Source organism: Oenanthe melanoleuca, chromosome 7, assembly GCF_029582105.1.
Source record: "Oenanthe melanoleuca isolate GR-GAL-2019-014 chromosome 7, OMel1.0, whole genome shotgun sequence".
NCBI lineage: Eukaryota > Metazoa > Chordata > Aves > Passeriformes > Muscicapidae > Oenanthe > Oenanthe melanoleuca.
The window spans coordinates 17,219,067-17,238,129 of record NC_079341.1 but is presented as its reverse complement, the minus strand read 5'-3'; the positions used below and the strand labels follow the sequence as shown (position 1 = coordinate 17,238,129).

The window sequence follows — 19,063 nt, the reverse complement described above, 5'->3', positions numbered from 1 at the left end:
ACGATTCTTTTTCTCTTGGCAGATCTCCTGTCTGTTAACTTTAATTGTCTTTGGGGTCTGGAGTATTCTAGCCTTCTGTTACAAAGGTTATTCTGTAGATAGGAGTGTCTGAAATGGAAAGTGTGGAGCTCTGTGAACACCTAATATAGTAGATCTTTGTGTGTTGTACAAAAATGAAGGTCTGGACTATCAGTACTTACAGAGACAACTGGAAACCACTGGGCTAAACCCATCCAAAGATTGTAGCAACTTCCTGCTCTGTCTCAAATATTTGAGAGGTACAAGCAATTCTTACATGCTGTTCTCAAAGAGACATCACAGCAGTTTGATGGTGACTTATTGCTATTTGAATTTATCTGGTTTGAGTTTCCTTTTTCTTTGAAAGGACTTAAACTTTTTTTAAACTTCCTTCCTGATGTTTGTCTTTTTTCCAGATTCCAAAATTAGATCAAGTCACATTTCCTCATGGAACTTCGGCTTCAAGGAGGCATTGAGCTATTACAGCCCCTAGTCTGAAGGTTCCTGCTCCAGTGGATGACCTGCGCTGTCATGCACAATATCCAAAAACAATTGGACAATGGCAAACTTTAAAAGTTAATGCATGTCCTGCTTACTGTCCCATCCCCCTCAGCTTGTGCTTTCTGACACTTGCTTGATGTCGCTGGGTACTTTTTGTTGAAAGTGCTGTTTAGTCCATGACTTGCCTGCTGCATTCTAGTTTGACCTCTTAACTGCTAAAGCAAAAAAAGTTATTTTAAGAATTGGCTTGTCAAGGGGATCATACCTCCTCCCTTCAAAGACCTCTAAATATTAATATTTGATTAAAATGTGACTGCAGCATTAAAATGGGTGCCCTGTGTCTTTTTACGGATGAATGGCTGGCAAACTTGTGTACTGTATAGTTATTAATTGGGCAGATTATTTGGTTAGTGCTTCAGGGAGAGTTGCAGGGGAGGACAAGGAATTAAGAGATCTTTAGATACATTCCTTACTGCTTTTGTTCCTAGAGATAGTCTGAAAAGGACTAAGTCTCTACATGCATCCACAGATTACGTTTAAATTTCTTCTCTGGAAAAAAATAAGAGGACATTTTCTAAATCATGGAATAAAATCCCAGATCCTCGCTTGGGCAACTCTATATCAAAGCCATGAGGCTGGATTTATGGTCATTCAGTGGTGGCTGTACCTGTGACCCATGCAGCTGCTGCATTGTTCTTTTTGCCTGCCTCTGCCTGCTGCATTCTTTTTGAATTTCAGTGAATGGCTGCTGGTAGAATCTGCTCTCAGAAAGATTTTTAGACACAATGCCTGTCCATTTTTGTACTCAGATGGATCAGAAAGACAACCAAATATTTAGATATTACTATATCCTCTACAGGATACTCTTGGGCAGTCCATATGGGGAGGGAAAGTAATGGGTAGACTCAGTGTACAATTACCTAGATACTGTAGCACCATTGTGAACACTTAGCACTCTATCAGTCTGCTGCAGAAAATATTATGGAACAGGGTATCAGGAAAAGAAGCACACTTTGGATCTGTTTAATTTAACTTTGGAGTTTCAAAGTCTTCATAGCACTTTGTAAAGAGAAGAGACTGTTCCATTAGATGTGTATGAGTTTGATACTGCTACCTTTGCCTCTGTAAGTGGTATAATCCAATGTAACAGCTCATGAGAATTAAGATAATTTTCAGAAGGGCTCCAGAAACAGCCTCTGACTGTGTCTCTTGTGTCAGTGTGGGCTGGTTGTCATCATCTTTGTAGGGCTGGTCCTCCAGGAAACTTATAGGATTGCTCATATGGGCTGGTAATGAGACATTTGCAATACCTCTTTAACGTTAACAACTGATGCTTAATATCAGCAATATGTATCATGTACCCTTGTAATTTAAATTACAATGTTGTGGAACAATAGCAATAGTTCAGTAAGAATGTATTTTTTTTTTTAAAATGCCCATGGTAGATTAAATTATTGGTGTAACCAAAGTGGTACTGGTTACTACTCCTGTAGTTGTGCTGGTTTTGAGCAGAATTGAAGCATGTGATGAATTTACAGACCCTGTGATGCTGCTGGACGAGAAATTTTTTAGTTATAATGCCATTGTAATTAAATTCCTCCCAGTCTTTCTTTGGTGATTTTCCCATATGGCCAGGAGAGCCTATCTCTAGTCACTGTTGCACCCAAGTTCCTGTTTTTGTGCCAGCTTGCTCACCCTTAGCCATATTCCTGTCCTTGGGAGACAGTGCTGGCTCGCCAGACTGGAGTTGCCCTGAGCAGCCCAGCATAATGGCTGAAGTTATGGTTGCTGTTTCAGAAGCTGCCACTGACATTAAACAAAACAGAACTGGCCCAGCACTTAATACTTTGGAAATGCCATCCTCCTTGGAAAAAGCATTTTAATTCTGAATAAAACATTGGGATGGCTTTTAGCTCATGAATGGCACTTTGTTCCACTTGAACAAATATCAGTACCGACAAGTAACCACATCGTGCCATGACCTTATGTAAGTGCATGGCAACTTTCCAAGTTCATTTTGGCTATTATTTCCACAAACATGTAAGACAGGCTTTTGTAGGTATTTGACTCCTTTTTAGGCAGTGCTTTAGCAGATGGGCTGTAAAACAACCTGACAATTATCAAGGCTCCATGGACTGATTCGTTCTGGCTTCAGACACTGACAGTATCTCAGATACTTCCTTCCCAGGCTTTTCCTGAAGACTTTGCATCTTCAAGGAGTATGTGACAGATCAGTGTTAACAAATGACTGAAGAGCTAGAATTTTACGAAAAGGTTTGGGAAGCAACATTGCTTTATTACGAGGAAAGTTCAAACAATTAAAAATCACTGGAAGACAAATACCTTCTGATCTTACTTTTGTTCTTAACAGTCCATGAGGAAAGGCTGTCTACCAGTGTGAAATCAGGGAAACAAATTTTCTTTTTGCCTCACTGGGCCCATGATCAAGCAGCATGCTTTCTGCTTGGACAACTGACTGAAATACCTTGGACAACTAAATGAAGCTTCTAATGCTACTGTAAGATCACTCATGGCACTGTCCCAGCTGGCATTTGCTTGCCCTTGCTTTGTGCTGTCATTGCAAAGGTGAACTGGACCATCATGGTTCTACTTTTTAAGACTGTGTTGAAGTAGGAGGTCATTTTAATTTAATAACCCACTTACTGGAGTTAGAGTGTTGGTAAAGATAGATCTTAACCTCACATGGTAGCCCCATGTTGTCATAAGCTTATAGTGGGATTCTTAAAGGGGCACAGCACTTAGGTCACTGTTTCTGAATGCTTAAACATCTTTAAATTATATTCCTGGGTTCACTGAACATCTTTGCTGTGTAGTTTCTGAAATGCCTAAGTTATTGCCCTAAATGCAATGTGGTGAAGTCATTCTGGTGCTTTGGGAAATTTTGTACCTTCAGCTTGCTTGCTTGTTAAATAGGGAAGGTTATTTTGTTGCAGATGCTTTGTACAGGCTATCACCCAAAATATTAAGTTCTGGAAACATATGCTCCTACCAGATTTATCTGGATATTTTTTATTTAATGTAGGGAAAAGCAGATTGAGATTTGTATTAATGTTTGACAAAAGGCCCTCTCTCAGTGCTTTGTTGCTATTCAGCAGTCAAATCCCACATACTTTACTATGCTCTGCCAGGAAGTCCACTAACCTTTTATATAATATGTACTGCAGAGTTGTTTTCCATGCAGGTGGATTCTCAGCTATTTTTTTCTGCTGCCTTGGTAAGACTTGCACTGGTTATTTCTACAGTGCCAGATGTTGTATATAAAGCAGAAAATTATATACTTTTATATACTTTTCTCTTGAGCAGAGAAAATAATCTACTTTTAAGACCTAGCTGGGAGAGTTTGTTACAAATGTCAAGTTTAAAGAGAGAGATCAAGTATAGGAGATGAGAAGGCAAGACAAAACTCACTTGAACGTGACAATGAATGCAAAATCTCAACTGAAACACATTTGATGTACTAACATTAAAGGAATTTTACTGACTATATAATCATTGTGGATATATGCAGGGGGTTTTGTATTGTAAAATAATCAAACGAGTGGCTCTTTGTACACTGATGGGGATCTCGGGAGAGCTCTAATGATCCAGATTTAAAGAGATACCAGCCCAATTATGTACTGTGGTATTTATCTGTTCCTGAAGGAATGCAATGTCAGAATAATACTGTATCTATGTGATCCTTAATCTATGTGCCTTGAAGCATGTTACAAATACTAAACACTTAATTCAGTGGCATTCTGCTGGGCTGTGTTCACAAGCAAGGTGATGCACTAAATACAGAGTGCTCATCTGGCCATGCCTGGACTGCAGGTTCTTTTTATTTGCCCCACAGTTTTGCCCTACAGTACCTGTCAGGTACTGAGGAGTAGTTGTTTGCCTGCTATGCTGCTAATAGCCAAGTGTCCTGTGCTGCCCATCAGGTTGTTCCAGTGTCTGCAGACTGAACTGTGCCACCTGTTCATGCAGGAACATGACCAGAGTATGACCTGGGATGTGTGGCGAGGGGCCACCACAAAACTGGCCTCAGGATGCCAAAGCTGCAGAGGCTTGACCATTCTGCTGCAAAGCATGAGAAGAGAGCAGTAAAGGAAGACATCAAAGATACTAATTCTCATTAGTAAGAAAGCCTAACATGTGACATTGAGAATTATAGTTTTAAGGGGATACATCTTTTATCTTTTAGAAATTTCTAAAACATACTGATAAATTCAGAGTTGATTTGGGTCAGGCTCTTAGTAGCATTTTCTACTGTAGACAGAACCACTTTAGGAGTTCTTTGTATGCATGTGTGTTACTGTTCTTTTTACTGTTTAGGGCTACAGTAAGAGAACTAGATAAAACAGCTCTGTGAAAGTTAGAGAAAAGGCAGTCAAATTGTCTACTGGGACTGCTGCTCCAACAAAGAGTGTCAGTTGAGTACAAAGTCTTGTAACTTTTAGCTTTCATCTTCTGGTAGCTTGAAACAGCTTTACTGGCCACCATCATCCTTCTGCTACTAGAATACACTCTGAAAATGTCTCATGAATTATGTCTCTATTGCTGTAGCTAACATGATATATGACCATGGATGATCATTAATGCTATTGTAACAGCTCAGTGAATGCAAATCAGCATTGCTGAAGCCAGTGAGACTGTTAATTGATATCAGCTGGGCATCCATTCCAACACAGGTGAATATAATGAACTTCAACTCCATAGGAGATATGCAAAGAATAATCTTATACAGCAGAGATAACAGTACCTATTTTATCTAAAAGATCCCAAGATTTTCTCAAAAGTGTGAAGTTTATAAAACTGAAGAGACAGTATAATGCTGAAATTATGTTCTGTGATGTTCCCTAAACAAGAAACTAGCATTATGTAAAGAAATACGTGTAAATTGGAAACTAGTCAGTTAAATGTGTTGGGCATATGTGTACAGTTTCCTCATTGTATGGCACTGAATTCCCATTACTACTATCAAAGGAAAAAAAAAAGATCAGATAAAAAGCAGTTAACATGAGAAAAAATAATTACATTAAGTGGGCAAAAAAATCTTGCTTTATTGTCCATATGTTTGATTTTTATTACAATATGATTTGCAAAACTTGTCTCTAATGTAGTTCTAAAGTTTTAAGATACCAGAAGAATCTACATGAAGTAGAATCTACATGAAGTAGATTTACATGTAAAGGCAGCTTTTTCTCTCTGTTAATAAAACCTTCCTTGAAGGCAGTTCTGTAGTTACATTTGTGGCTTGGTGGTTAATACCTTGTTCTCATATGCAAGTCAGTTGATTCCTCTGGTGCCTCATAATACTTGGGAACCATGGGCTCTTGCAGTGTGACTCATGCTGTCGCTTATTTTACTGTATATTCTGTATAAAGATTTTCTTTGAACGGTGAGTGGATACACAGAATCAAAGTGACAATAACAAGCTTTGTCTGTCTTTCTTCGCAACAAAGAAAGGGCCCTACAAAAATAGATTGAAGTGTAGGATGTTGCAAATTTGGTAGCCCTCCAATTAAGATATCTTCTAGCTCTATTATTACCAGTGACCTCGTCTTGTCTTCTAAAGGGACTGAAAGTCTCATCCCAGTATAGCAATACACTTGCTTCAAAAATCATTCTTCTTGCTGTCAGAAAAAGGATGAAGTATATCAGATTACTTCTCAATAAACCTACTCTTCTTGTATCAGGAGTGCATAAGAATGCTCGTGTATATTTTCCACCGCTGCAACAGCAGGTTGCATAGCAGTGCATTCCAAGCTAGAGGTGCCTGTTTTAGGTGCTCAGCACCTTCAAAACCAGTGTCCAGAAAAACCTGAAAAATCACAACTTTAGGACATCTGTGCATGATGTTAATGAAAACACTTAGAAGAATTGTTAATTAAAGAATTTAAATTCTAAAATAAATTTGGAATATAAATATAATCACAGACAGTGAAAACAATCAATAAGTTCTTCTGTAAGTGGAAGGGGTGAAAAAGCTTATTTCCTTTTTGTTTTTACTCTTTCCTGCTAACTATACTGTAGCTTCTATGATGTATCTGTTTGATAGAAGACAATTTATGTGGTGTTTGGAGTTACACCTGTGAGGATTAGCCAGCTGACTGTTACCCAGTGAATTGGGATGTCTGAGAGTGCTGCCCACTTTTCTTTCCCCTCAGCAGTGACACTTTATTTGTGACCTCTCTCCTATTACTAATTTCTGTTTAGCTTGTAGGGCTCTATTTGAATCCTATTTCAAATTTGGTGAATGTTTTTCCACTGAAATCAGAAGAGTTTCTGTGAAGATGGGGAGAAAGGGAGGAATTGCTTGCCAGACAAAATATTTGCATTTTGTTAGGAAAGCAGAGAAGCAGAACAGAGTCTGTACTCATGCCTGACTGAGTACAGGAGGTCTGATGCATGGTGGCCACAAATATAATAGAAGCAACAATTAAAGTTTGTTTGGGTATGCTTTTAATGAGAAGGTTAGGAACTTTTCACTGTAAAATAAGTGTACAAGGTGCTTTCTGCTCTCAGCTGCCACTGCACAGCTGGACTCATGATTATTTACTGCATTCTCCTAGCAAGGCTTTTTGCAAATAATTTTGTATAGCCTGTGTTGAATTTTCAAAATCTGCAGTATAAGTCTTAAACAAACCATTTATCTTCATATGATCCACTTGACAAGGTGGTGTTTGGTCATAGGTTGGGCTTGATGATCTCAAAGGTCTTTTCCAACCTAGTTGTATCTGTCACTGTATGAACTGCTTCTTCAGTGGCAAAAAGAGAGAGGAGGAAGTTTGTTTATTAGACATAGCCATAAGCTGCTCACATTCTCTTTTTTTTGTCCTTTTTTTAAATAATGTGGCCTCTTCCTTGAAGGAGTCTCTTCACTCATTGTGACAACTCCAGTGGGTTGAAGGAATCTATTTAGACTGTGTATTGCACTCCCTTCCTGCCCTCCACCCATTTTTACTCCTTCCCTTCTTATTTCTTGTTGGTTTTTCTTTCTTTTCTAAGGTTTAACTTCCTTCTTTCCCATCCCTGCATGCCTCCATTTGTCACTGGTTCCTCTTGTCATGAGGTTTGAAAATGTTTCTAGGGCTAAGCTGAAGTGAATACTGTTACTTTACTTTGTTTGCCTAAGGAAAGAGTTGTACAACAAACAGTCACAGCAGGACTCCAGGTCAGAGCTGCAGAACAGCATTTGCGTGCGGGCCTTTTCAGTCTTGGTGAGGCTCTGGCAGCGAAATAAATTGTCTATGATTTGAGGAAATCACTTGCACGGACTTTTGTCTTTAGGAAACAGCCTTGAAAACTGCCCCATCCAAATAAGGCAGTTGTGTTGCAGTTTGTTAATGCAGTTTACCTAATCCTTATGTTACGGCCCAGCCAAATTGCTGTTACTCGTGTTTGCACTTCAGTTGGATAAGAGTCAGGATTGGATTTGGATTGGATTGGATGGGATTGGATTCCAATCCAATACATTTTGAAATCTTCAGACAAGATGCTGTTGTACAAAAAAAGATTATGTTTAACAGACTATTTGGAGGTCTTTTATAGGAATCTTCAGACATGAGAGCCATGAGATGTTGGACAGTAAATGTGGATGTAAAACCATGTAACTAAACACTGTGTATAAAATAGCTGAAACATTATTGTGGAGTCCTGTCGGGAAGTACCATGGGCAGCATGTATTTTAATACAGTGTGCATAAAAGGCACTCCAGATTTGAGCAGCTTTGACCCATGAGAGGTTTATGCTAACAAGTAATTCCAGTGGTGCCATTGCACCTGCATTGACTGCTGTGTTAATTGGAGGCCCAGGTATTTTGGGTTCCTGTTAGGTGATATCAGTCTGATTGTGAATGATTTTCTGTCAGATTACATACTTTTGTGTCCACTGGAAGGAATAGACTATATTCAATCATACTTCCTGAAATATAATTGTTTACTTTGTCTTTACATTTTCCCTTCTTATTTTTTATTGTACTTGCTTTGATTTCTTTGCAATGTTCCTGAGTGAGCTGCACAAAATGCTTTTAAAGCAGCTCACACTGTTATCAAAATAATATTTTAAAAGCTTTGAAGAAAAATGAATGTTATAAGGGAAAGTGTATGTTTACTTATTTGCACTTCTTAAATATCCTAATTATTGTTATGCACAATTGAATAGAAACAATCAGTTTGGAGAATTATCCATGAAAAGGAAGCCTTTGATGTTAGATGAGTATTGGAGGTTGATGTGTGCTTGTTTTTGTGAGAAGCAAAAGCAGTGTTTGATTGACCTCACTGAACTACTTAAGAGGTTTATATTGATTGTAAAGGAATTAATATTTAACCCAGAGTTTCCTCCCAGATGAAAACAAATTTCTAGACTAACATACTTCTGTGTTCAGAGGTTATAAATATGAAAAGCAGAGCTCACCAACTTTTTCTTTATTTGTTTCAAATCTCCTTTTAAAATATATGCAATGGGAGCGAAGAAAGAAAACTGTTTGTATCCATGAGTAAAGCCACTGCTGTGCACAGTGTCATCATAAGGCCAGTGTGTCATTTCAGTTGCACTTAAAACCCATTTTTAAGACTTAACTACTGCAGAGACCTTGTGTTGACCTTACAGAGTTTACTGCAGAGTGTGACTTCAGCCCACTGTCACAGCACAACCTGCACTGGGAGATTTCCAGGTTTTCTCTGTCTCAGCAGCACATACCTAGTTTTTCATCAATTTCTTCAGATGAAGACTGTTTTATAACATTCATGACCAAGATGTGTTGGTCATATGTATCAGGCCTTGTGTGGAAAAGTGAACATGGAAATGTATAAAGCTCTTTTTCAGCCACTTTTGAAAACTTGAACTTCATGTTAAAGGCAGTTAAGTATTTTTTCCTGTAAATATATGATCTATTCTATGTTTACACAATTGAAGTAAAAGAAAACACATAAATCAGATGGACTGTTTGTTGCCCTCTTTTAAGTATGTGCAATCTTTCCCACTCCTCCCAGCCAAGTCCTGTCTCCACCCAAGTGCATTTCCTGAGTGGATTTCTCTAGGAGACAGAATTGAAGAACTGTATGATGGCATTTCTATATTTAAATTAGATGGAGCAGAATAGGCTGTAATTTGCTTATTCAGTGCTCATGCTCTAATTTCCTTGGATGTGATTTTTTGCAGTACAGTTTTATCTTTGGCTTTCTATCTGGTAGCCAAATCTGCTATTTGGCATGATTTCAGAGAGTTGGGTGCATTCTTCTTCTTGATGAAATATCAAGGGAATTCTGTGATAGAGCAAATTCTGCACATAGAGCTTTTCAAGCATGATAAATTGATTTAGGTAGGAATGTGACAGAAAAATATATGCCTCCAAAATAAAGAGATGGAGTAAAATAAAGTGTAGTTGATTAGAGCTATGCAGAAACATCTTGATGATGGTAAATAGGTAAATAAATGGAAAAGATGCAGATTCATCTGCTGTTACATAAACTGTACCTATTCTGGGATCAGGATTCAGCAGTTTTGGTACAGGCATTTCCCGTATTTGTTTTAGCTGAACATGACTTAATAGTGCTTCACTTCTGCTTTTTCAGACCTTGTCTATCACATTTTAATGACTTGATAGACTGACGTATATAAAACAGTTTGTTTATGTTCATGGCTTATTTTTCTATTTTTCCACAAATTAAGGTATGTTTTTGCTATTGTAGCATTATATTTTCCTAATAGGCCTTTATGCTCTCTTTCAGAAATACCTCAGGTCTGTTCTCTTATCTATACTGTCGGTGACAGCAAATAATTATATTCTGGTAATGACAAAGGCAGACATTTAGTAATAGGCAGGATACTTGGTGTTCTAGAGTGAAGCACCAGCTTCAAACAGTGATTTTTAATCTAGTATTAAACAGCCATGGGTTAGTTTCTTTTTGTGATATCCGGTTAAGTGACATTGACCTGAAATGTGTGGAAATTTTCTGACTGAGCTTGCTTAGAAGAACTGCACTTGGTAATTTGTAAACATAGTAAGAAGACAGTATCTGAAGTCAGAATTAGGCCAGACTCTGCTGGGAGTCTTGGTTCGTACTATTGGGCAAAAGCAAGGGTGCTGTTTGTTTTCCCCTTTGTAACAAGATTGGGATAAAAATCAACTATCAGTATGATAATCGGTCTGGGGTGGGGTTTTTTTTGTGAAAATCTGCAAGAATATTAAGCACTTTCTTTTGGAAAGCACAAGAGGATAGCAGGCAGATGAACTGAGATTCTTCCCATCAGTTCGGTGAAGACCAGAGCATCACAACAGAAGTCTGGATTTTGAGACAGCAATCTGTGCTTGATTTGATGAGTGAAAAGAGGGTCCAAAAATCTTCGTGGGCTCTTTCTTTCAGGGGTTTCTCTCCTTATTGTTCTGGGGAAAAGAGAAGAAACAGTACACCATGGGAGAGGCGCGCCCTTGTGAGTAATGCTCACGAGGGAGGTGGTTCACTGCCAACTTAGAGGAAGAACAGAGTTGTACTGAGAGCATCAGTGATCAATTATTTATTGTCAGAAGAAAACAGAGAAGCTGGCTCACATTTTCAAGCTACAGCATATATTCCCCAAGAGAAACCATTGCAGAAGTATTGACTGCTAGTACAGAAGTATTGCAGAACTCAAGCAATAGTCACAATAAGAGCATCTGATGAAATCAGATCTGATGTGGAAAGGTCACCTTGATGTTTTTCTTAGGACTTCTACACCTGAAATTAATTATTTTGTGTTGCTCCCAAGTTTGCAAGTTAGGCAGGCTTTGCTTAGTAACCTTCTCTGTTGCTAGTTAGGAGTAGGCAGAAAAGGAGGCAGCAGAAATGGTGAAAAATGACACTGTGATTGAGATTGTGAATAGGAGAGAAAGGGAAAGGGAAAGGGAAAGGGAAAGGGAAAGGGAAAGGGAAAGGGAAAGGGAAAGGGAAAGGGAAAGGGAAAGGGAAAGGGAAAGGGAAAGGGAAAGAGAAGGAGAAGGAGAAAGAGAAGGAGAAAGAAAGAGAAAAAGAGAAAGAGAAAGAGAAAGAGAAAGAGAAAGAGAAAGAGAAAGAAAGAGAAAGAGAAAGAGAAAGAGAAAGAGAAAGAGAAAGAGAAAGAGAAAGAGAAAGAGAAAGAGAAAGAGAAAGAGAAAGAGAAAGAGAAAGAGAAAGAGAAAGAGAAAGAGAAAGAAAGATCATATTCATATTGAATAAAGCACCTTTTGAGGTCTGCAAAACTGTTTCCAGTGTAAAAAGACACTTAATTATGAGTATCTGGCCACAGATTCCTAGTGTCTGTAGATTCACCATGGCATGGGGAAGCATCAGAAGCCTGAGTCACTAGTGCTACAAACTGTCACTGCCTGGGTCTTTATTGCACAGCCCTTATTGGCCAACTGCAGAACTGCTGCCCTTGGGGAAGGATTTGGGGAAGAACCTGTGTTCAAATCCTTATACCCAGGAGGTCTTCCCTTCATCAGTTTTGTGTCTTTTCTGTTAGAGTGCTGGGGTTTTGGTACACAGTGAACATGGACAAGAAAGGCTCATCTTATATTCTTTCCATGTACCTGGCTTATTCTGGAATGTTTGTAAACAGGTATTACCTCTTCACTACTTGCAGCAGAAGACAGGAGACTATCCATAAAGACCAAAGATGTATTTTATATACCTTGACTATGCTAGAAGCTTTTTTCAGGAATTTAGAGGTAGCTTGCATCAGAATTGTAGTAACTGCCTTTCTAAACATTAGCATATAAAATATATATCTAATTATGTTCACAGAGTTGAAGATAACCTATTGTATTCATGAAAGCCTATGAGATGAACTGCAGCTAACTAAAACCAAAGCCTTAATTTGAGCACGCAAAGAAATACACTGAAAAACCTGATGACGAGTGGCCTTAGATACCATTCCTTCACAGTGCCTTCCCAGTAGGGCAAGTGTATGATTCTGTTTCTTCTTTTTCTCCTCTCCCCAACTGTTTCTTGTCAGCAGTCTTCTTTGCTTCAGGCCATAGAAGTAGCTGAAAAGGTCAAAATGTGTTAATTTTCACCACTGTATGGGTATGAGGCAGTAAGCAACTGGAAAAAAAATACTGTCTTTATTACTCATGCTGTCAGATTAGATGTAGGAATTGGCTGTTATTTAAGCTGTTGCATGATAGAGTTTATAAATTGGTAGAATTCTGAAGACAGAGTGAATAGGTCATTGAATGTAGCTTTAAAAATTGCTGTCATGTTGGATTTACAAAATTTGAAATTTCTGGTAATAAACAAGCATATGATGATTTGATAATTGTTACAGTCTTTCATAAGGAAAGCCTTTGCAGACTTCATACCACCTGTGGAATACATTTTCAAAAGCTTTTTGTAAATATGTAGTCTGTTAATCTTCAGGATGATTTTAAATGTCACCTATGAATATAATTTAACTTATTGAATTTTATTTTCCTTTACAGACAGTACTGTAACAAGATAGGTCTCATTATCTCAGCTTTCAGTGATCTCATGCCTGGAACTTTATTATTCCATCTGATACTGGCAGATCTTTATGCAATTACTTAGGTCTGTCTTCGCATGCTTAGATTTCCCAGCAAACAGTGTTTCCTTGATTCCTTGAAATAAGTTTCCCTTGACATTTAATTTGGCTGATGAGGTGACAAAACTTTAGGCATAAATTATACCTTTTATGTCAGCCCACACCCACTGAGATATCCTCATGAGAGACCATGTGTAGGCAGTTGTATCAGCCCTTCCTCCAGAGATATCCAGATATAGAAGAAAGTTTTATTTATGCAGAGCTGCCCTGGAGGAGTATGAACAACTGAGCTTTCTGAGGGCATGCCTTGAATTAATTCCTCTTCTGGTAATGCTGCTTGAACTCCTTCACAGGCAACACTGCTCACAGGATTTGCTGTATCAGACTGATAAGTGGGTTGATCCCAGGGCAGGGTGGGACCTTCATGCAGAAGGTGACAAAGTGGACATCCTTGGGAGCTATACCAAAATCCTACCTTATCTATTGGGAGTGCTTCTTTGTTCCTGGTGAACTTTGGTGTCCTGAGCATGAAGTGTGCCTGAATGGGATTAGATACTCCTCTGAAGTTATGCATCTAATTCTGGCTTACTCTATTGGTAGGTTTTTTTCTGAAGATGGACCCTCTTATCTTTTGGAAATTGTATACTGTGTTCTATGTTTTGTCTCATGAGAAGAATAATCAGGAAAAATATTAGAGAATTAATCAGAAAAAAATGCCATACAGTGTATGATGGCTGTGGACATTGTATAGGAAATAGAAGAAAAAATTACTCTCTTCCCACAGTTTTACCTCCTTAGAGAAGTGGCTTAAATGTGGACTAGTAATTTATTTCTGGGAAAATGCTGTTTTGGGAAAAACAGAACAAAGAAATTAATATCAGCGAATGATGATGAAGAAGACAAAAACATCCTCTGCAATTTGTTTTTATTTTGTCCTAAATGAAACATTCCAATTTTCCATCTAAAAATCACATTTCAAGACCAAACTCAGTAGAAGGTAAAACAAAACATTTATCTACTGTTTGAATAAAATGTTATTTCAACCCCTTGGAACACACTTCTGTTTGTTTTGGTTTTTTTCATTTGGCCAACAAAAATGACTTTTTCCCTTGGTTTATATATGTGATTTACTAGTTAAACTGAGAAAAGAATTCTTTCCTATGTTCTTCCTCTCATTGAGTTCCAGGCATGGGACTGGATGCAGAATAAGGGAAACTGAGTGACTTGAGAAAGAAAATAGGAGAGTTTTATCCTCAAATAAAATAGCATTTGTGTTTCGTGTGACTGACCAGGGATATAGCATAGATTTGCTTCTACGAGTATTCAGCTGGATTATGGGTGAGATTTAAATAATATGTTACTAAGCTTTGGGATGTAATAGCTTGTCTAAAAATAGGATTGGATTATTAAGATTAATGTAATCTTTGTAGCTTTTGTTATTATTTAGAATGCAAGACAGGCAGTCTTTAGTGCTAGAATTGATGATATTTTCATTTCCATTTCCAAGAAAAATAAATGTAAGAAGGATAATTCAAGCATTTTTAAAATTCAGCAGGCAACATTTTGAAAGTGAATACATCCAAACAACTCCATAGAGCAAAGGATAAAACTTTTAAATTAAAATTGCACTATGGCACTAAAATTGCACTGTCTCTTATTTGCACACTTACTATGTGTGCTTAGTTGAAACCTGCTGAATTTCAGCAGGTTGATTGTTCAGGTTGAGCTCACTGCACACCCAAAGGACTTCATGACGAATTTTATTTACGCTGAACATCAGAATCCCTATTGCACAAGCTTGTTCTCTGACAGGTCCAAAAGGCAATTATAATTGTTTTTCTTTAATCATGACAGTAACATAGGATGATTGGAAATAAAAATGTGTTTCTTATTTATTGAGTGATTTGTATTTGATAAAAGGACATTTTTTTCCTTTGGTGTTATTTTTATAGCTTCTGTGAGTTTCTTAAGACTTAGACAGAGCTTTGAACCTTACTGATCATGTCATCAGCATTCACTGAAGAAAAAATACCAGTTGCAGACATCAGTTTCAATTACGTAGCTTACAGTGGTATAAGGGGTGTTATTTTTACAATTACAAAGTTTCATCTGCTAATACAGTTTTTGTATGAGGATATACATAATGTGAAGTGTGTGGTCTGTGTGTTTCATAGCCTTGTCATTTCTGAATACCAAAATTAGTGTCTTGGATTTAAATGTTTAAAGTTTTTACACTACATCCTGTGTATTTCAAATCTGACAACAAAACTATTGTTGTACATGATTTTTATGAATCCTTAGCTTGTCTCCATTTCTATAATAAAGTAGCTTTCTAGTTTGGATTCAAATGAGTAGTGTAATTTTAAATGAGCTTTAAAACAATCTATGGGAAATCGCACAGCTAAGTAAAATATTGATTTATTAGAACCCTTAAAGTCATGCTGTGGGGAAGATGAAAGAGGGAACTGGTTTAGCACAACTTGGGATGAAATGAAAGCAGTGTGTGCTCCAGTCAAGAAAGCAGACCCTTGTAGTGTTAAGAGTAAAGACATGTTTGATTGTCTCATATCTCCTGTGTGCATGGGAAGCAAAAGGCAGGAGACACATGAATATAAATAGCATATATTCCCCTGAATGGCTTTATACCTCTGTACCTGACCAAATGTGCCATCACTGTCTTTCAGAAATATCGACAGTATATGTCTGGACTTCTCACTCCTCCTTATGGTGTTATGGAAACTGGCTCCAACAATGACAGTGAGTATGAGAAATCAGATATCAAATGGTGGGCAAGCAAACAAGAAGAGGGAAGAAAAGGGAAGATGGAGATTCTCTGGGTTTGGGTATTGAATTTTAAGAATTTAATTCAGTTTGGTGTTACAACTGCATTAATACTGCATGTAGTATTAATAATTAATAATTAATAATGCATGTAGACACTTTGGAACTTGCCCAGCTGCCTTCCCAGCTGTATACATGTGTACACAGAGCTGTACAAAAATCTGCACTATGACCCAGGCCTGTTGATTATGTCATGTAACATTTTACTACTTGTGTTACATGAAACATGGAACATAGCCATGAGTCCTGCTAGTAAAATAAATGTAACAGTGTCTCAATTTTTTTTAGTTAGGATGGGCTACACAGCTTGCTGGAGAATCTACCTTAGTGCTTGAGCTTGCAGTAAACATGCTGCTCTCTGACCTTTGTTACATAGCAAATAAGTTTGGGTATGTCTCTGCCTCATGAGAATCTATCAAGCTATGGGATAGTGCTGTAGACATGAATCCAAGGGCAGTTTTCTGAATTCATAACTTCTGTAAATCAAAGCACTTTTATTTATTTCCCAGTAATTATCTTGATGCCAAGCAGGACAATATCTGATGGCTAGAAGTTGCATCTGCAAATTTTGTCTCTTATGTTAGGTGTTCAATATGTTTTCTTTTCAGGAGAATAGTCCTGCAGCATAGCATAGCATAGCAATGCTGATTAGTGCAAACTCAACAGCACATTTGACTGCCAGGTTCTGAGACATGGGTAATGTTAAATGAAACAGTATAAATAACTCCTGTATGCAAGCTGCAGATATTAAGTTTTGCAAAAGTACTGCGCTTAGAAAGCTGTTTAAAATACTGACCCAAGTTAGCTTTTTGTCTTGTGTTCACTAGAGGAAACTTTTTTCTGAGTAAATGTTTTGCTCTTTAAAAATTGCAGAATAATGTGTGTGTTACCAAGGTATTGAACCTTCAAATTCCCTGTTCTACCGATAAGTATTTTCACTGTCACTCAAAGAATGTACAGTATATATTTATTTTCTGTATTCTTTTTTTTAGGAATGCCAGATAAAGACAGTATGTCAAGCAGTGCTCTTTGCCAAGTTTCTAAAAACTGTAGTAAGGTAAATCACACACAGTTTTTCCCTTTTTTTCTGGAGGGGGAAGAATTTGGTTATGAAAAATGTAGAAGTATTCAACATTCAGTTGAAAATAACTGAGTACAAATGCAAAGCATGTGGTTGATGCATTTGAGTACAGTATACAAATTATAAGAATACCTTAGGTATTGTATCATTTTACTGAAGAAAGTCGCTGGTTCAGGATTATTACAAAGTGTACTCTTACCAAAGTTTGTGTTGCAATCTGGTTTCTTGGTCTTTGTTGGAAAAGTGCTGAGGGTAAGGAAGAAAAGCAGCACTGACAAGACCAGTGGATAACCAGTGGATAACCAGTGGGTCATAAAATTCGTTATTAAATCCTATTTTAAGGCTTACCTGAGCCTGAACGGATACACAGGCATTGTCTGGCCCTTTGCTCAGGGTGAATTTTCTGCTGCGTTCAGAAAGCAGCTTTACATCCCAGTTCCCCTTTGTAAAATAGTTCTGTGCCTTCAGCCTCTCCAGATGAGGACCTACATGAAAGAACTCATGAATATTTCTGTGCCAGTTTCAGTAGTGAAATAGAGTATATATATAGAATAATAGTGGGAAGAAATAGTGTCAGGTGTTGCTGTAAAGATTGATAACTTCTAGAATTTCTGTATGGCAGGAGTAGAAAAGTTACAGTAATAACATTTTTCTGGACATGGGAGTTGGATTGTATGCATTTTTGAGATGTCTTTAAAAGGTTAAAGGTATTTTTGTTGCACAAAAAGCATCTCTTGACAGCAGATGAAGACAAGGAATATTTTAGTGTGTTTTCTTAATTCAAAAATAACTACTTCCAACCTCTCCCTGTCTGTCTGTCTTGCTTCCTCAAGGGTACTGACCTTTTTTAATTGTCACAGTCAGGTTTTATTTAATGTATACATGAAACAGTTATGCAGTTCCTTTTCCTTGAGCATTATTCACTAGCTATACTACTTCTAGACACAACCTTGTCCTGTAATAACATAAATATTTTTCCATGCACTGAGTAATTGTTCTTACATACTTAGCAGCTTGGATTCTGTAAGAATTTTACATAGCAGTTATGAATTATGTTTAAGTGCTTCTTTAAGTTATAGGCATTTCCGTGGTACAGTTGAAGTTAATTCAGGTCAGGGGTCTTGCTTGATTTCTTAAGAAAAGCACCAGGTGCAGAATTCAAACTGAAAGGCATTTTTGTGTTTTCTGAAGCAGATAGAAGTAACAGGTAAAGTTAAAAAGACAAAAACATCTGTCTCTTCTAGAGTGTAATTTCCCCCCAGTAATGGGAAGTGATGCTCAGCTAAGGGTGGTAAACACTCAGGTAGAAAGTATTTTAGAAACTGAGCAAAATTTAATAATTAATACCTTTGCCAATAGCTGGGATTTTCTAGCACAACAGGACTCTGCACAAAATCATTTCTTGGGCAGGACAGAACTTGGCTAGGGCAGGCTCAAACTGCTCAGTGACTTTTACAGGAACAAAATCCTTTGCAAGCCATATTATCCTTAACAGACATTCTTCTCCCTCCCTCACTGTACACATTTCTCTGGAGAGAGGCTGGGTGAGTAAATACATGACAAATACTTGTCACCTTGTTTCGACCTGGAGGTGCTCAGAAAGTCCCATGGCAAATGTGGCAGAAGAAGCTACACAGCATAGAAATGGTCCATGAATTCTAGTTCTTTGTTTTCTCCATATGACCACAGCTCTCTAATTAATTCAATGAAAGGTAAATGCAGCAGAGGTAAATATCTAACTATTTTGTTTACTGCATGCAAACCTCGTTCCTGCAGTTCTAAACTGTGCAACTGTGACAGTGCTTACACAAAATGTGTGTCACCCTTCATGTCCTGCAGTCTGGTGAACCATCAGGGAATTACTGGAATTCCAGGGCCAGAGTTGTTGCCAGCTTTTCAAAGCAAAAAATCAAGATACTGGAAAACAGTGCTGTATTTCTAGATTTTACATATTTCGCTTATTTTTAGGATGATGTGTGACTTCCAAAATGGCTAGTGCATCAGGGAAGGGCATTCATCCAGGGAAAGAAAAATGTTTCCAGGACATTTCTACACTACTTTAGATGGTCAGAATGATACCTGTGAGGAAGGCAGCATATA

At 37.7% G+C, this 19,063-nt stretch overlaps 1 protein-coding gene across 6 annotated transcripts in view; it reads left to right on the top strand.

Moving 5' to 3' along the window:
* RAPGEF4 (Rap guanine nucleotide exchange factor 4) overlaps positions 1 to 19,063 on the top strand; it is a 139,902-nt gene that overhangs the window by 47,928 nt on the left and 72,911 nt on the right. For all 6 annotated transcript variants that reach the window (XM_056496602.1, XM_056496606.1, XM_056496604.1 and 3 more), the window contains 2 exons: positions 15,726 to 15,798; positions 16,875 to 16,939. In XM_056496602.1, the coding sequence (XP_056352577.1) occupies positions 15,726 to 15,798; positions 16,875 to 16,939 (138 nt within the window). The remainder of the gene's footprint in view (positions 1 to 15,725; positions 15,799 to 16,874; positions 16,940 to 19,063) is intronic.